We start from the raw sequence: 18,156 nt of genomic DNA on the forward strand, positions 1-18,156 counted from the left end.
ACTGTGTGACAATGTGACATGAACCAATAGTTGACGGTGTGTTCAAACTTCAAAGGAGTGTGTCAAATAATGTTGCTAGCATTCCTCAAGATTAAAATTGGTGCCCTTTTATCTATTCACACCTTTGAATTATTTAGATAATAAGTGTATGGGCGAGTTTGATTTGCTAGAAAAAGAAAAAAAAGGAAAGGAACAGCATAAGCTAAAATGTGAGTATGCTAGTTTAAATGATAGAAAGAGTAGCATTATCTCCCATCCCTTAATAAAAAAATTGTATGCATTGTGACACAAAAAAACTTAAGAGAATTAGAAACAATGGGTCAAATAAGAAAGAATATCCACAATTAATAGATTTAATTCTATATTTTATCCCAAAATCTTAAGACACTTTCAAATTAGTTAAACTTTTTTTTCAGGATGAACTTCAAATTAGTTAAACTTAAACTTTTGATCAAAAACAAGGTTTAGCTGATCAATAAATGATTGTTCACATTAAGAATTCTAAATTTATTTCTATTGAGTGCTCCATTTTCACTACAATTTACTTAGATATTCTCACTAATAATATATAAAAATGAATAAGTTAAATAATATATGAATGAAGTTATAGACTTAATAATTTCGTGTCAATACATGAAGTTAAACTTATTTGTATATTAATTTTGATAAAGACCTCACACTAGTATTTTATTTTATCAAAACTTAGTGTTAGGATCATGTTGCCGAACTCCTTGACCATTAATATAGATGCATGATTGTTCCATTTTGATAACAAAATATGAAAATGCTTCACTTTATCTTTCCTATCTGTCCCGTACACCTTCCGTACCAAGAAGTGCAATCACTCAGGAACCATGCATGCATTTGGAAATTGGAGTTGAGAGACCAACTAGACTAATATCATTATTCTCAAAATAAACAAATAGTTATTATGGTGTGACAAGTGAGAACACTTGAGATATTGATATTGATGTAGGGAGGGATGGGCGAAAATGTACTATAGAATTTCAAATTTAGAAGGTAGTTGAGGTGAAGAGGATAAAGAGCAAGATCCATGTGGGGTGGGGTGATGTTATATTCTTAAAAATATAGGAATCAAATCTCATTCCCCTATTTGCTACAGAGAAAGGATATATAGTGAAACTTCCTAGAAAAAATGTTGCATCAGTAGGTTATTTCCAAGTCAACAAAGATATCCAAAGTGATAGCCAGTGTTTGATAGCTGTTTTATATTATGGGGCCAACAACAACAACTTCATGAATGTTGATCCACTACTCAGAATATGTAGCCTTCTTCTAAGCATGTTCCTTTTAAAATTAAAATTATCCTCTTCTTAATTTATTGCTATCCATTAAGAAATGATATAAAATTATAAATAGTTCTAATTTTCTCAATGACAAGGGACCCTTGGAAAATGTGTTCATGGTTCTCTATTAGTGCAAATAATAACCAACCAAATTTACAATAGAAAATACAGTAAGTCAAATGTCTTGTATGAACATTGAACAAAGGGATTTAAAAAATGACCATTATCTCTTTATCTTTATGAAGTAACAAAAACTATCTAAACAAATTCTTTCTATCAAAAGTTGGGAATTTCCAATTCAGGATGATATAGAATTCTTATAATGCATGGCTACTTACTTCTCTCTTAAAATCTAGATGACAGTACCAGAACACCAAAGCATAGTTGCTTCTTCTCATCTCACCAACATCTATGTTACAGGTTTTATAAATGGCCATCTTCCTCACTAGTTTCACCTTCCTCTAGCTACACATCCACCATGAATTTGGGGTTTGGGTTTGAAACTATCATGGTCTAGATTTTTTTTAGTGTAGCCAGTAGGCATAATCCACGTTTGTCACTATCATCTGTGCTTACAGCTAGTCCCAAGTGAATTCCATTAAACCAGAAAGATAATATTCATCAGGCATTACGCAAAACCTTAATAATGACCACATATTTCACCTTATAATCCATGAGTTTAAAATTATGAGATTTGTTTTCAAAAGGAAACAGAGAAAGGCTAAATCTAATAGACAGTGTGAAGAAATTAACTGCAATATAAACTCTTATTGGGATGGACAGTCAAACATTCCGAAAAAATTACTTCTTATCCATAAAGTAATGAGATATCATCGGTAGAATAAAAAAAACTCTTCCAAATTATAAATACTTGCATTGGAAATTTATTGAAAGCATGAGACTAAAGGAAAAGAAATTATGAGTAACTTAAAATATGCAACATTGTCCTAAGTTTACAACTTTTTTCATAGGATCTGATTATACATCAGGGAATGGAACTTATGAACAGAAGAGTGTTGAATTGCTGGCCCATGACCCAATAAATACATCATGATTATTACCAAATAAATAAACACAACATTCATCTTTATTAGTGTTTCTATTCCTTTACAAGGACACCCAACGCTATGATTTTCAATCCAAATATTACACATGGCTCGGAGCAAGAAGGGTAACATCACACCCTTCTATGCTTTCTACCATACTGACCAAAGCAACTCAGGCCAGTCCTTAAGAAACAAATTTGGGCACCTAATGTGATGCTTTTGTAAATGAACTCAAGGAACTTATCAGAGACTCGTATACCTCTATCCCCTTCAAGTATACGGTTTCTTGTAGGTGCTGCAAATGAAGGGCATGGGAGTTGAAGAGTAAACTATATGAAAAACAAAACTATAATTGAGTTATTGATGAAGATAAAAAAGAATTGTCAAACCTCATTGTGGTCATGAAGCAAGATGGGAGTATTTTTCATTGGTGAGAAACCAAGTACAGGAATTCCTTTTCGTCTAATGAATCGAGCATCAGTTGTTGAAGCTAGGATTTCAGGCTTTGAAAGTTTTTCTCCAGCTGATGTGATAGCTTGCTTGAAAACTAACCACCATGGATTGGAATCATTAGTGACAGTCATTAAGGGGCGCCCCAAGAGGTCTCTAATGGGTCCTTTTTCTATTATCTGCCATGATTGGTTGCCAGAGGAAAGACAAAAAACTCTGGTCAAGAAATTAATTGCAAAGAGAATCATTTTTAACAACATAGTCACAAATACAACATGTCTCTTCTTTTCTAAGTTATAAATAACATTGCTTAAATAAATCAGTGAGAAAGAAGAAAGATGTTCAAGCCTGTTAATTATGAGTGCGAGTGAGAGGAAGGGAATTATGATAACGGTCTGGTACCATCTAAATTTTTCCTAAAAATATATTTACAAATAAAAAATTAATTATACTTTGTGGGCTTCTAGGGGTTTTTAGGGTTATTATGTGCAGAGCAAATATCGGGTATCATTACACACAATTTCGCTGGCATCACCTCATATTTTTACAAGTTTTATTACTAAATTATGAATGAGTTTGTCTTATTTTTTGCCTAGCTACAGTAGAATTCTATCATATAAGTAGATGTGAGACATAATATGCGTAATCGTGTATGAGTATCATTTTTCGATAGGGGCTGTCTACTCTTGTGTGACGAGAATATGATTAGATGATAATGGTACTACTAGTAGTGGCCAGTGGATGGCTTCATGGTAGAGACTAGAGAGGGTCTGTACTGAGAAGAATAGTGTTTGTGAGGATAGCAGGGAAGTTTTAAGGAGTCTATGACAATCCATTCTGCTAGGTAGCACAAATTAGTTAATGGCAGAAATGATACAAACCTTGAATAACCAATTAGGGTGAGGATTGGTATATGAGTGGGAGTGAGATAATTACCATGGTTAACCATGCTGGCTAAGGGCATGGCAAAGGGGTACTTGGGGTAATCTCTTTGGGTTCTTGAACAGAAGATGAAAACCTGGGGTTTGAGATAATAAGTTGAGTGCATGTGACTGAACTTTAGCCCAATACAATCTAATGGTTAAGTCTGCTTACCCGAAAAGATTGTACTTTTTGGTAAACCATGGTTGACAACCAGGACTTACCTATCCTTTAAGTTGAAGAGTAAGTGATGATTGTGAATCATGACTTACCAAAAAGTAAATCATATCTGTGAACTACACTAGGTTGATAGTTTTTAGATAAAAATGCATAATACAAGTAAAAATCTGAGTTTCTTCCTGTCACTCAATACGATTTTGAACATTCAAAATCTCCTTTTTAATGGCTGTACTACTAAAGTGCATTTTAAATAATTGATCAACACTATAAAACTCAACCAGTAAACCTGTATAGCCCAATAACTTTTTAGGCCTTCGTCCCATCCTAATGTTACAGTCAATAATCTTATTCCTGTGAGAAGGCTACTTTTCCTTTTCACTGGTATCCAACATAATCACATTGGAACTTTGCACAATACAAAAGATTGATGATAACTGTCCACTGTAATGAAAAGCAACAGAGTGGGGCTGATGAAATTGCTATAGGGGTACCACAGTGGGAGAAGAAGTTTCTAAATGGGAGAAAAGTGGCACCACAGTGGCAATTATTTCATTTGTGCACTCTTGCATTTTTTTATGATATTTTTAGTAGATAAATAACCCAACATCACTAGACCAAAGCACCAACCAGATTATCTTGGACACCAGCAAGAGAGAATAGGGAATAGCCATTTTTTTCAATAGAACTGAACTATTAGCTAAATGATGTGACATCAGATAAGGCACTAGAAAGCCATGATTTATCGGATTAAGGCATTATTAGCTTCGTTTGCAAGGATAAGGCTGCATACATCTATCTTCCCTAGACCCCACTAGATGAGAGCCCCGTGCACTGGACCACCCTTTTTACCTTTATTAGAACATACTATCATAAGAGAATTAAAAGTTTAAAGTATAAACTGCTATATTTACAAACTTTCCAAGGCTATAATTTTGTGTTAATTCATTAGGTGTATGTATCAACTATCCAGATTCTTGAAAGATTGCCAAGCAATGATAAAAACAGTCATCCTATACAATGGGACTGGAATTATCATCTTTTGTATTCATCGGCCTCTAATATCATACAGGTAGAATGAAAGACTATACAGTGAGACTGGAATTATATATGTGCATGTGGCTCCCACTTAGTCGGATCTAGAGAGGTTAGATGTATGCAGCTTTACCCCCGCATGCAGAGAAACTGTTTCCATACTGGAATTATATATTTAAACCCATTTTTTAATAATTTGTCATCACATTTGACAAGGAAGCAGAATAATCTAAGACAACACTATCAAATAATGCTTCAACACTCAAGCATGGGAAATCCAAACTCCCACCTGAACAAAAAATGCAGTCAACTTCACCTATAACAACATACAAACTAGTCGATGCCTGAAAGGCTGAAACTACAGTCTATCATTGCCCATAAAATAAAAATGAGATATTTACCCAAGAGGCAGTGTGGCACCAAGTATCTTTGGGATCTACTTGATCCTAGGTTCATATCACCACTGTAGTGTACTTTTCCCATCACCAATCTAGGGTTTAGATCTCCTTTGTAAAAATAAAATAACGGGTTCATAGTGGCGATAAAATTCCACAATGTCCACAAGCTGATTAAAAGTCATCCAAAATTTTAACATTATATGCTAAACTAGATCAAAAAGAGGGGTTTGTGCAACAGTTGGAATTCGCAGGTTTGAGTCATGTAATCAGCCTCTTGCAAATGCAAGGCAAGGCAGACTATTATATACTTGCATAGTGCCATAGTGGGTCTGACCCTTCCTTGGATTCTATGCAAAGCGAAAGCTTTATAGCACAATGATAACATATAGAAACAACCTAACTAAAAATAAAAAATATTAAAGAGAAATGGCATATCATATTTAGAATCAAGAGCGAAAAGGCAACTCGAAATTGAAAGAGTTATCACCTCATATGACATATTCCTAGCAGTGGGTGCCCATTCAGCAGCAATTCTCCTTCTCAATTCATCGGGATCTGTCGTAGGGGTCAACCTGAGATCAAAACCAGCTTCTGCTTCAGAAGGTTGCACATTCATCACAAATCCCTGCTCACACACATCATTCATTTAAAAAACAACAACAACAACCAACTTCCAAAAAACACAATCAAACTACTCACATTCTCCGAAGTAACCCCAGCTTTAACATAAACAGGATTAACCGAAACAACTTCCGAATTCGCAGCTTTCCCAGCCTCAACAACATCAAACTCACTCTCCCTAAACCTACTCACAATCTCAACACTCTTCATCAAATTCTCCATTGCACTATTATCATACATCCTGGCACCATGCCCAGGTTGCCCCGTGGCCTTAATCTTCAACCCCCAAGGGAACCTATCCGCATAGAAAACCCTAAACTCATCCCCAGGCGAAGCCTGCCCTTCATCCAACGCAAACCCAACGTTCAATTCATCGAACTCCTTCGATTCCACAAACCTCGCGTGACCATCAAACCCTCCGATCTCCTCATCAGGGACGAGTGACACGTGGACAGAGCGCGTGGGGGTGAATTCACGCCCCTTGAGGTTGCGAATCGCTTCGAGGTACTGCATAGCGATACACTTGTCATCCTGTGCACCGCGGGCGAAGATCTTTCCGTCGGCGGTGCGGTGGCCGGAGAAGGGATGATGGAGCCATTTATCGGGCTCGGCGGGGACGGAGTCGAGATGGGAGTTGAGGAGGACCGAAGGGAGGGAAGGGTCGGATCCGGGCCATGAGAGTAGGAGGAGGGGCTTTCCGGGGACGAATTGGAGGGTTTGGTGGTGAAGCCCGATGGCTTGGGCTTGGGCTTTGAGGTAGGAAACGGCGGAGGTGTAGTCTGGGGTTGGGTGTGCTGTGTTGATTCGGAGGTAGTTTTGGAAACGGGTGATGGGAGTGTTAAGTTCTTGTTGATGGGCTTGGGTTGTTGAAGAGAGAAGGAGAGTGAGAAAGAGTGTGAGTGAGAAATTGAAGGAGTTAAAGTGTGAAGTGGTGGAGATAGCCATGGAAGAAGACAGAAGAGTTGTTAGAGTACAGTTAATCAAGTCAACTCTATCATATTGCACCACTTTCTATTAAATTCAACAGATACGCTCAATGTCCAGTTTACACTTGTAGATGTTACATGACCAACCATATTAAAGAAGATAAAAAGAGAAAAAGAACAGAGTTCCTTTTTTCTCCTATTTGGTGATAGTAGAAAAAAGGGGAGATACCACGTTTTGTCTATGGGAGAGGGTATGAAATTGAAATTTTGATTTATTAACTATTTCGTTTTTGCCGACTCAGATATTTATTTTTAAATATTTAATTTTGATATTTATTTTAGAGAATTATATTAAAAAATGTAAATAGAATATACGTAATATTATAAATTTTATAATAAAAATATGAAAATGATTTGCAATATTATTAAAAATTGTATTCAAGATTTGCTAGTTTGATATATGTAGTTTCCTCTAACTTTTATTAATGTTGGTGGAATAATATTATACTTTTAGTTAATTAGAGGGACAAAATAGGTAAGAGAAAATTATATAATATAAATAGTTATAAGAAGTTTTGGTTTTATATATAGTATAGAATATAAAATATAAAAGTACGGATATTGTTTAAATTTTCTAAAAGTATAGAAGTTTTAAATTAAACTTTGAATTAGAAGTTATTATTTTAAAACTTTCGGTGAGTAAATGCATCACTTTTCAATACTTAGTTGATATTTTTTTTTTAGATTTCTAAATTTATAATGTGTACGATATAGAAGAAAAAATAAATTAAAAGGAAATGTATGTTTTTTGTTTTGGTTTTATAAACAATCTAAAATTTAATCTGATTTTACTGGTTGTTCACAAAACCAATTTTGATTTTCATGGATTTTTGTTTTTTTATCAATTTAAGACTCCATGTTGGATTGATGTGAATATTAGCATCAACAAAAAGACAATACATGTTTTTTATTATTTTCAAGCTAATGAGTATATTTATTCATTTTATTCGAATTTTTTTCTATTTATCAATAGATTATTTTAGTTCCTTAAAAAATATTCGTCATGTTTAAATTTCACTAGCAGAAAAACTCAAGGAGACTCTTACATGATGAAAAAAGCCTCTTCCGTATAGTTTATCTTATGTGGTATAAATATTCTCAACCTAAACACAACTAATTTTCATATATGATATCTGTGATTTGGATAAACAAATTTTTTTAATTGCAATATTAGAATATAGCATTATAATAAAAATAAATACACATTAAGAAAGTGTACATTTTTTGTTGACTTTTGTTAAAAGCTCTTTGTACAAATCTTTCTGCTAAAGAAAGTATTAAAAACAAAAGTAAATACATTAAAACCATATACATATAAAAAATATTCTTTACGATAAAACAAAATTCTATATTCTCCTTAGGAAAATTTGTCAAATATGATATTGTAAAAGAATTAGTTAAATTATTCTTATTTTGACTTCAAGAGAGTATGAAGAGACCCACTTAGATTACAATGGACTTTGTTTGCCTACAAGGATTGCGTGTCAAAGAAGTGATTGGTTAATATGATGCCACGTAAGCTACATATACGTCATGTCCCTCTCCTATTGGCAATTGCACGTGCACCTTTGTTCTCTAAGTAAAACAAAAACATTATACAAAGACACTAATTGTCAAAGAAAAGCGACTACATTGTCTTGTTTCAATTCACGAATGGAGATGGACATGAACGTAAAAAGCTTTGGAACTAGAATGAGTCCTATGTTGTTGTTCTTATCCTTCACTATTCTTTGTGTTGTGCTCCCTCAAACACACGCCATTTGGATTCACATACCGAATTCAGAACCTAAGTGTATCTCTGAGGAAATCCACTCAAATGTTGTTGTTTTAGGTGATTACTTTATTTTTAATGATCATTCCAAAGGCGAGCATGCCAGCGTTTCTGCAACGGTATGTTTAACTTATTCTCCCACCGTACTAGAGAATATCTTATCTTTTTTATCCTGTTTGTTGTTTTTAGATTTATTAAGAGTTTATAATTATATTCAATTCGGTTATTCTTAGGTTGTTACTTTAGTTCAGGAGAGATTAAAATTACAAGTTTATACCTTGAAAATGATGACTGATTTGAAATCCTCATTGGAATGTGAGGGAAATAATTGAAATTATTTAATTCAAAAAATAATTGAAGATGAACCGGTAAAAAATATTTGCTGCTACATGTCAAATCTTGACAATTCAGTATTGGAGAACTCCGACCAGGTTCACTATTTATTGGATTTAATGGCTACACTTCTCTTGTTGTTTAATTTCTTTTGCATTCATGTTGGTCAATTAGTTTCTGGATTTGTCAGCGTTTGAAAACATCAAAATTTGAGGGTTCAATTGTTATGTATACTTCAATTCAATTGTGTAAAATTAACTAAGTTGTTTTAATGATGTAAGTGTTCGATTCCTAAAACGTCAAAGAAGAATTCAATTGCACCATTGAAATCTCATATAGAACAAAAAAGTTAAAGGTTCAGTTCACACTACAACTATAGTTGTGTTGGGGAGGGTAGCAATGTTACCCTCTATTACACCAAAAAAAATTATAGAAAAAATAAGGTCACAATTTTTATTGCAAATGTCAGTGCAAAGCCTGCAATACTGTACTGTTATGGTGGAAATTGGAATTTTGGGACCACAATAATGTTAACATACAAGTATAAAATTATTGACCACTAATGCGAATTTTGTTAGTCAAATTTTTTATGTGAAATTTCTTAGTCAAATGAGTCGTGTTCAATGATGAATGGACAAATAACTGCTGTTACCTTACAGTTGAACTCTCTGATTTGTTTCTATCGGCATGCCCTGTTGCAGATTCATGGCTAGTTGAGGATTCGAGATATTTTGTCTTCTTAATTTATAATGCTGTAAAAAGAATATTATGTTCATGTGCAAGTATGATCTTAAATGTACATATTAGTCATATGCTTTGATTCTATTTTTTCCAGGTAACTAGTCCTTATGGAAATACCCTTCACCACCACGAAAATGCTACACATGGTCAGTTTGCATTTACAACTGCCGAGACTGGGACCTATGTGGCATGCTTTAGGCTGGGCGGTAATATACCTGCAAATGGCTCAAATCTCATTCTCGATTGGAAAATTGGAATTTCTACCAAGGATTGGGATTCTGTTGCAAAGAAAGAAAAAATTGAGGTAAGTTTAGTAATTTCCTTCATGCTCTGTTGTTGTTGTCTTTGTAATATCTAAATGAAACTTATGAAGTTTGTGTTTCATTTATCTGTTTGTTTTGTTTAAGGGTGTTGAACTAGAGATAAGGAAACTTGAAGATGCAGTAGAAGTCATTCATGCGTTTCTAGAATATTTGAAGGAAAAGTAAGTCTCTTACTCTTGCATTAGTTTTATGGTTGGTTTCAATTTCATGTAATCAAGGTGCATTAGTTTCTGTATACATCCATATGAGAATAGAAATATTTCTTATATCAGTTTTGTTTGGGCAACAGTTAGGTATCTAAATTACTCAAATCAGGAAGGTTTGCTTTGCTAGTTTTAGCAAAACTAGAAATGACTATTGTGTATCAAGTCCTTCATAACTCCAAATATTCATGCTTGATTAGTGCATTTCAAAACTTGATTTTCTTGGACTTTGCTACAGGGAAGACAATATGATGGAAGCAAGTGAAAAAACATATGCCAAAGTAGCTCATTATACTTTCGTGTCTCTTGGTGTCTGCATTTTCGTTGGGGCGTTGCAGGTGTGGCACCTGAAGCGCTTCTTTCAGAAGAAGAAGCTTATATAGATGTTGCTTACTTATGAGAATACTCAACACAATTTTTTCTTCTCATGTTTTGGAGAATGTTAGATGAATACAACATTGGATAGAATTTAAATCTATTGATGCTTCTCATGTTTCATTAGGACCGAATTTGTGGCTTACCCCTCTTAGTAAGGGATCTGTTGGTGTTACATTACATTACTTACATATACAGAATTGAAGAATAAATATATGATGAGGCGAGTGTGTGTTCTTCTTTAACGTTAGCAAGTAAATGATGTGATCAGGCCATTTTTTTATAACATGAGTTCTTATCTTATCTAATGTTCAACAGTTAATGATCATATTAATGTTGTTGTGACGGTTGTGTTCAGCTGTGAGAGTAAAAAAACTACATTTTATTATATTCTTCTAAAACTCATATACATTAAAATGAAATAGTTTATAGAACTCATACAGTCATATATATATATATATATATATATATATATAAGCTAGCTTTTTATGGGAGGGAAAATATATTGGGTAAACAAGATATAGTAGACTAATAACCTGTAATAGGTTATCCTCGTTTTATTTTATTTACTCACCAAATTTTGAATTACAACAAGATAAAAGTAAATTATCATATTCTTTATTTTACTCTGTCTATCAAATGAGCCATTAAAATGTATTTAGACAGAGTATAGACATTAAAATGAAATAGTTAAATGTATTTAGAAAAAAAAAAGTGAAACAATGTACTATATTTCGAAGGGTTAATACATGGAGTTTTGGTGCTGATCTCAGTTTATTATTTGTATTTAGTATTCATCTATATATTCGTGGAAGTACCAAAATATTGAACAATCCAAGTATCTCTTCATTAATAAAGAAATGAGTGCATATATTTATCTGTAATTTTAATGGTAAATTAAAATTGCTTAAAAATTATTTTTTTTGAAGTAAGAGAGAATCACAACTCTAAACCAGTGTTGTTAGAACCGGACCGGACCGGACGGTCCGACCGGTTTGACCGCTGACCGAACTTGAAAACGGTTCTGGTTTGCTGTCTTAACCGAATGAGAGTTGGACCGCTTTGAACCGGAAAAAATCCGGTCCAACCGTGGTAAACCCGGTTAAACCGGATTAACCCGGGAAGTAAACCAGACAGCTCACTTAAAAATAAAAATAAAATGAGACAATGTTCTAATATTTTGTTTTACTACGGTACAAAAAAGATAAAGAAGTATTATTTCAATATAATTATACATAATTATTAATTATATAACTATATATTTATAAATAAAAATTATTAATTATGTACGAAATCACCCGGTCAGACCGGACGGTTTAACCGTTTAAACCGGTTAAACCTAATACGAGACCTCTGCCGGTTTGACGTCCGGCTTGGGTTTCACAACACTGCTCTAAACCATTAGCCACGAAAAGAATAAAAAAATGCTTAGTAGACGAATATGGACTTAAAGCAGGTTAAGATCTTGGTAGCGGGCTAATGCTTGAAAGATCAGAGACAAGAAAAAATCGAAGGCACATAGAATTGAGCTGATAAAATTTGCAGATCCATATTGACTTGGTGAAATCGGTATTTTGATAGAGCAGAAGAGGATAGACAGAATACAGAAGTAGAGACGTGCTGAAAGTCTCAAACAGAAAATGAATAGGAGAAAGTTGAGCAAATTGTTATGTGGCTTATGGGGAGTTACAAACTTACAATGGACGTGGCGTGGCTAACATGTTAGATGTGGAAAATTTAGGCAAGTCTCTTGTTATTTATGTATATGGCTTACCTTTTTTGTTTTTTTGTTACTAGTGTCTCGTCTAGCTCTCCGTACCGATTGACCCGCATTCGTATTTTTTCTAATATATAATGAATTAGTTTCATGTTATATTATTTAAAAAAATAATTTAAATATAAAATATGTAATATATGAACATCCGTAGAGAAAAATATAAATAAGAGTATATAAAAGATTAATGATATATTAATATAAATAAGAGGTGTATGAAAGATTAATGATATGTTATTAGTATATATATATATATATATGTATATATATGAAATTAGAAGTTATGAAAGATAAAATATGGAAACATAAAATACTATATGGGTAGTTATTTTATGTTTTTCCTTTATATATAGTATATATAGTATAAAAATATAGATATATATATAAATGAGGGTAAGTAATATATTTTTATGATTGTATATGTACTATATTTTTTTTAAATAATCAAGTATGGATGATATTAATATATTAATAGTATATAACTCCTACATTTTTACTTCACTTTCATTATTTATTATTTATTAGAATACTGGTGTAACTTTTTTTTTAAAAAGCGTTCCTATAAGGCACAATTTATGGCATGACTTTTTTAGTTTTCTTTTCACAAAAAACGTGACTGCAAACCAACGGGCGTTGGTTCAAGTGGTACATGATTGCCTCCAGTGTGAGGATACATGTGGGAAACCAAAAAAAAAACCGTGACTGCAAAGCATAATTTATCTTTTGGTATATTATTATTATTTTTTATATAAAAAGCTTGTCTTCCAAACATGATTGCAAATAATCTTTTTTATATTTCCTTTCCAATTATTTCACTTAAATTTTGTTTGTTGTACAAGGTTTATCAGATTGTGTTTCACCAGAATCAAGTGCACAATTTATTATTGAGTAAATTACACACACCCCCTGAATTTTAATAAAATTACACAAACCACCCCTCACTTTTTTACACCTACACAAATTTTCCCTAGTTTTTAAATTTTCATTACATTGATCACCCCTGCATAAGAAATAAGTGTAATATTTAAACAAAAATGTGATAAATGCAATTAAGTTAAACAAAACATGATATATTGTGTAGTCAAGTCGAAATAATATATGAGTCACTATTTCTTTGTTATTTTTGGTTCGTTACATTATATTATAAGAGTGATTTAAACAATATTTCTTTAGAATTGTTGATGCATTTTGTAACAAAAAATAATAAAGATACATTGAATTTATCACATTTTTTGTTTAAAAGATTACACTTATTTCTTATGCATGGTAGTCAATGTAATGAAAGTTAAAAACTGGAAGGTTTGTGTAGGTGTAGAAAAGTGATGAATGGTTTATATAATTTCACTACAACTCATGGAGTGTAACTGTAATTTACTCTTTATTCTTTTATATGTTTTTTAACTCGTGCATAGATGTGCAACTTTCACTTCATAAAGTATTGTCCAATCATTCCCATCTTACTGAATTTATAATACTTTTACTCATCACTTGCTTCATGTATTTTTCTTGGACACTTTTCTAAGAATATTACTATACATTTGATTACATAAGTTATGTATTATTTATTTACATTATCTGAAGTAATAATTTTATATCCTAATATGTGATACTTATATTGAGTTTAAATAAATGAGGAAAATGAATTGAAATACAAATAATAACATAATAAAGATATTAGATTACTATTATCATAATCTTATTCGTATTTATCCTTTCAAAAATAATAAATAGTAAAAATCTGGAAATAATCATTTTTTGAATTAAGAACATGAGAATTATTAGTTCTGGAAGTTGTGGATAAGAGACTTATCGATTTGTTTGTTCAAACTCTATCCCTAAGGCACTAAGGAGCAACTATAAATAGATGCCATGAGTCCTTAATTAATTTTAGAGTTTTTTTCTTAACCTCAGCCCTAGAGTTGGGGATTAAGAATTAAAAGTGGGTAAGTTTTATTCAAAATAAAACAGATATAAGACATTGAAGAAAAAAATGTATACACTAGCATTACATCATTTATTATTCATCTCTAAGTATTACTGACTTTTAAAAAAAATACAATTAAAGGTAAATGATATTACGCATATCTATACTATATATATTTCCAAAAAATGTGAGCAGATCCATCATCCTTAATAATGCATTTGCTTTATATTAACGTGTTTCGGATGTGGCTAAGTTACGTAGGGGGATATTGTAGTGGGCAATTATGATAATGTCAAGATTGAAGATTCTACATAGTGGATGGCTCAGCATAACTACTGAAATTTGTATAAAATTAACCCTGAAGATTACATAACTACTGAAGTAACAACATTATTCTATTCTGCAGTATCACGCTCTTATAGAAATCTAGGTATGAATCATATTCATTAGTTAATACTTGCATAGATAATAATCCTAATTAATGTCAACATGCGAAGAAAATAATAATGAACTATATACATCTTGAAATGTCATTTCAATGTTGAATACATAGATTATGCACTATATAATGTCACACAGTTGCTAATGGAAGCTAGTATCCTCCAAAGTATATTAGCCTTTCTCATGTGACTTCATTTTCGTGTCAAATTTAAACAAAGTTTGAAACAAATCAAAAAATAGCTATGCAATTTCCCACACGGACTTGTCATATAAAGCATATATTCTAAATATATATCTATAGTTATAAACACTCACATGCTCATTTATGAACAGAGGTCTTCTTCACCATTTGATTAGAGAAAGTTGGAACAGTAGTTTTCGCAGCATTTTTTGTTTTTCATATGACCTCACCTATTCAATTAATTGAACTGTTAAAGTATTCGTTAATTGTTTTTTAGTGGGTTAGATAGATAAGATTAAGAATAAAAGCTGCATGAGTCAAAATATATTTTTGAAGAACATAAATAGGAATTCATCTTATTTTATATGAATCTCAAGCTTTTCATGTTTTTGTTGTCCCAAATACTCTCGTGTCCAAATAAGAATATGTCAAACTAATTAAAAAATTCAAATATAAATTATGATTATAATTATTTTTGTTTTATTATTACTAGTGTGTATAGATACTTCGTACCTGTCAGCGAATATTGTGTGATACTATATATTCAATTTTTATATATTATATTTTTTGTGTGTTTATGATAATATTTAATTTAAGGTGAGATATGTGGTTAATTAATATATTGGTGGTAGTTGCTTAGGATTATATAGTTTTTTTTGTAAAAATTAAATAATATTAAGGGTAATATAGGAAATAAAAATTACACCATGGAAAAAGTTATTCAAATTATTTCTTTAGAATTGTTGATGCATTTTGTAACAAAAAATAATAAAGATACATTGAATTTATCACATTTTTTGTTTAAAAGATTACACTTATTTCTTATGCATGGTAGTCAATGTAATGAAAGTTAAAAACTGGAAGGTTTGTGTAGGTGTAGAAAAGTGATGAATGGTTTATATAATTTCACTACAACTCATGGAGTGTAACTGTAATTTACTCTTTATTCTTTTATATGTTTTTTAACTCGTGCATAGATGTGCAACTTTCACTTCATAAAGTATTGTCCAATCATTCCCATCTTACTGAATTTATAATACTTTTACTCATCACTTGCTTCATGTATTTTTCTTGGACACTTTTCTAAGAATATTACTATACATTTGATTACATAAGTTATGTATTATTTATTTACATTATCTGAAGTAATAATTTTATATCCTAATATGTGATACTTATATTGAGTTTAAATAAATGAGGAAAATGAATTGAAATACAAATAATAACATAATAAAGATATTAGATTACTATTATCATAATCTTATTCGTATTTATCCTTTCAAAAATAATAAATAGTAAAAATCTGGAAATAATCATTTTTTGAATTAAGAACATGAGAATTATTAGTTCTGGAAGTTGTGGATAAGAGACTTATCGATTTGTTTGTTCAAACTCTATCCCTAAGGCACTAAGGAGCAACTATAAATAGATGCCATGAGTCCTTAATTAATTTTAGAGTTTTTTTCTTAACCTCAGCCCTAGAGTTGGGGATTAAGAATTAAAAGTGGGTAAGTTTTATTCAAAATAAAACAGATATAAGACATTGAAGAAAAAAATGTATACACTAGCATTACATCATTTATTATTCATCTCTAAGTATTACTGACTTTTAAAAAAAATACAATTAAAGGTAAATGATATTACGCATATCTATACTATATATATTTCCAAAAAATGTGAGCAGATCCATCATCCTTAATAATGCATTTGCTTTATATTAACGTGTTTCGGATGTGGCTAAGTTACGTAGGGGGATATTGTAGTGGGCAATTATGATAATGTCAAGATTGAAGATTCTACATAGTGGATGGCTCAGCATAACTACTGAAATTTGTATAAAATTAACCCTGAAGATTACATAACTACTGAAGTAACAACATTATTCTATTCTGCAGTATCACGCTCTTATAGAAATCTAGGTATGAATCATATTCATTAGTTAATACTTGCATAGATAATAATCCTAATTAATGTCAACATGCGAAGAAAATAATAATGAACTATATACATCTTGAAATGTCATTTCAATGTTGAATACATAGATTATGCACTATATAATGTCACACAGTTGCTAATGGAAGCTAGTATCCTCCAAAGTATATTAGCCTTTCTCATGTGACTTCATTTTCGTGTCAAATTTAAACAAAGTTTGAAACAAATCAAAAAATAGCTATGCAATTTCCCACACGGACTTGTCATATAAAGCATATATTCTAAATATATATCTATAGTTATAAACACTCACATGCTCATTTATGAACAGAGGTCTTCTTCACCATTTGATTAGAGAAAGTTGGAACAGTAGTTTTCGCAGCATTTTTTGTTTTTCATATGACCTCACCTATTCAATTAATTGAACTGTTAAAGTATTCGTTAATTGTTTTTTAGTGGGTTAGATAGATAAGATTAAGAATAAAAGCTGCATGAGTCAAAATATATTTTTGAAGAACATAAATAGGAATTCATCTTATTTTATATGAATCTCAAGCTTTTCATGTTTTTGTTGTCCCAAATACTCTCGTGTCCAAATAAGAATATGTCAAACTAATTAAAAAATTCAAATATAAATTATGATTATAATTATTTTTGTTTTATTATTACTAGTGTGTATAGATACTTCGTACCTGTCAGCGAATATTGTGTGATACTATATATTCAATTTTTATATATTATATTTTTTGTGTGTTTATGATAATATTTAATTTAAGGTGAGATATGTGGTTAATTAATATATTGGTGGTAGTTGCTTAGGATTATATAGTTTTTTTTGTAAAAATTAAATAATATTAAGGGTAATATAGGAAATAAAAATTACACCATGGAAAAAGTTATTTCAAATTTTGGCTTTATATATAGTATAGATTATTGCGACATAAAATAAGATTTTGGACAACAGATACTTCTTTCAACATAAGAAGTCTACCACAACCCATCATCTAGTTAGCCAAGCGCATGTCTCTGTTCTAGCCTTTAATAATAATGCTCAGCCACAGTTTTCATAGATTGTTTCTTCATTTTCTCTCTCTCTAAACATTGATATTTATGATTATTTTGGTTTCAAATATTATGAAAAAAGTAATTTTCATCTTCAAGTTTAATATAGTCCATTAATTTCACGACTTCGATAATCTAGCCAAAGTAGTTGTAAT

General features: G+C 31.4%; 2 protein-coding genes across 2 annotated transcripts; one reads left to right on the forward strand and one right to left on the reverse strand.

Annotated features, from left to right (window-relative positions):
* Positions 2,215-7,002, reverse strand: LOC109360836 (aminoacylase-1). Its single transcript, XM_019605982.1, has 4 exons — positions 6,034-7,002; positions 5,822-5,959; positions 2,743-2,982; positions 2,215-2,648 (listed from the first exon to the last, which is right to left on the reverse strand). Exons 1-4 carry the CDS (start codon positions 6,898-6,900, stop codon positions 2,559-2,561), a joined length of 1,335 nt encoding a protein of 444 aa, XP_019461527.1. The 5' UTR covers positions 6,901-7,002; the 3' UTR covers positions 2,215-2,558.
* On the forward strand, positions 8,534-10,933 carry LOC109359220 (transmembrane emp24 domain-containing protein p24delta4-like). The gene is made up of 4 exons (XM_019603801.1): positions 8,534-8,831; positions 9,881-10,090; positions 10,194-10,270; positions 10,551-10,933. The coding sequence occupies exons 1-4, from the start codon at positions 8,595-8,597 to the stop codon at positions 10,693-10,695; spliced, it is 669 nt and encodes a 222-aa protein (XP_019459346.1). The 5' UTR covers positions 8,534-8,594; the 3' UTR covers positions 10,696-10,933.

The sequence above is a fragment of the Lupinus angustifolius genome, chromosome LG11 (genome assembly GCF_001865875.1).
Source record: "Lupinus angustifolius cultivar Tanjil chromosome LG11, LupAngTanjil_v1.0, whole genome shotgun sequence".
Lineage (NCBI taxonomy): Eukaryota > Viridiplantae > Streptophyta > Magnoliopsida > Fabales > Fabaceae > Lupinus > Lupinus angustifolius.

Bases quoted from the DNA above. Each gene is read 5' to 3' on its own strand.
- LOC109360836 (XM_019605982.1), bottom strand. From the start codon at position 6,900: ATGGCTATCTCCACCACTTCACACTTTAACTCCTTCAATTTCTCACTC. The intron at 5,960-6,033 runs GTGAGTAGTTTG...GTGTGTGAGCAG, and splicing joins CTGGGGTTACTTCGGAGAAT to GGATTTGTGATGAATGTGCA. The intron at 2,649-2,742 runs GTTTGACAATTC...CTTCATTTGCAG, and splicing joins TGCTTCATGACCACAATGAG to CACCTACAAGAAACCGTATA.
- LOC109359220 (XM_019603801.1), top strand. From the start codon at position 8,595: ATGGAGATGGACATGAACGTAAAAAGCTTTGGAACTAGAATGAGTCCT. The intron at 8,832-9,880 runs GTATGTTTAACT...TATTTTTTCCAG, and splicing joins ATGCCAGCGTTTCTGCAACG to GTAACTAGTCCTTATGGAAA. The intron at 10,091-10,193 runs GTAAGTTTAGTA...GTTTTGTTTAAG, and splicing joins CAAAGAAAGAAAAAATTGAG to GGTGTTGAACTAGAGATAAG.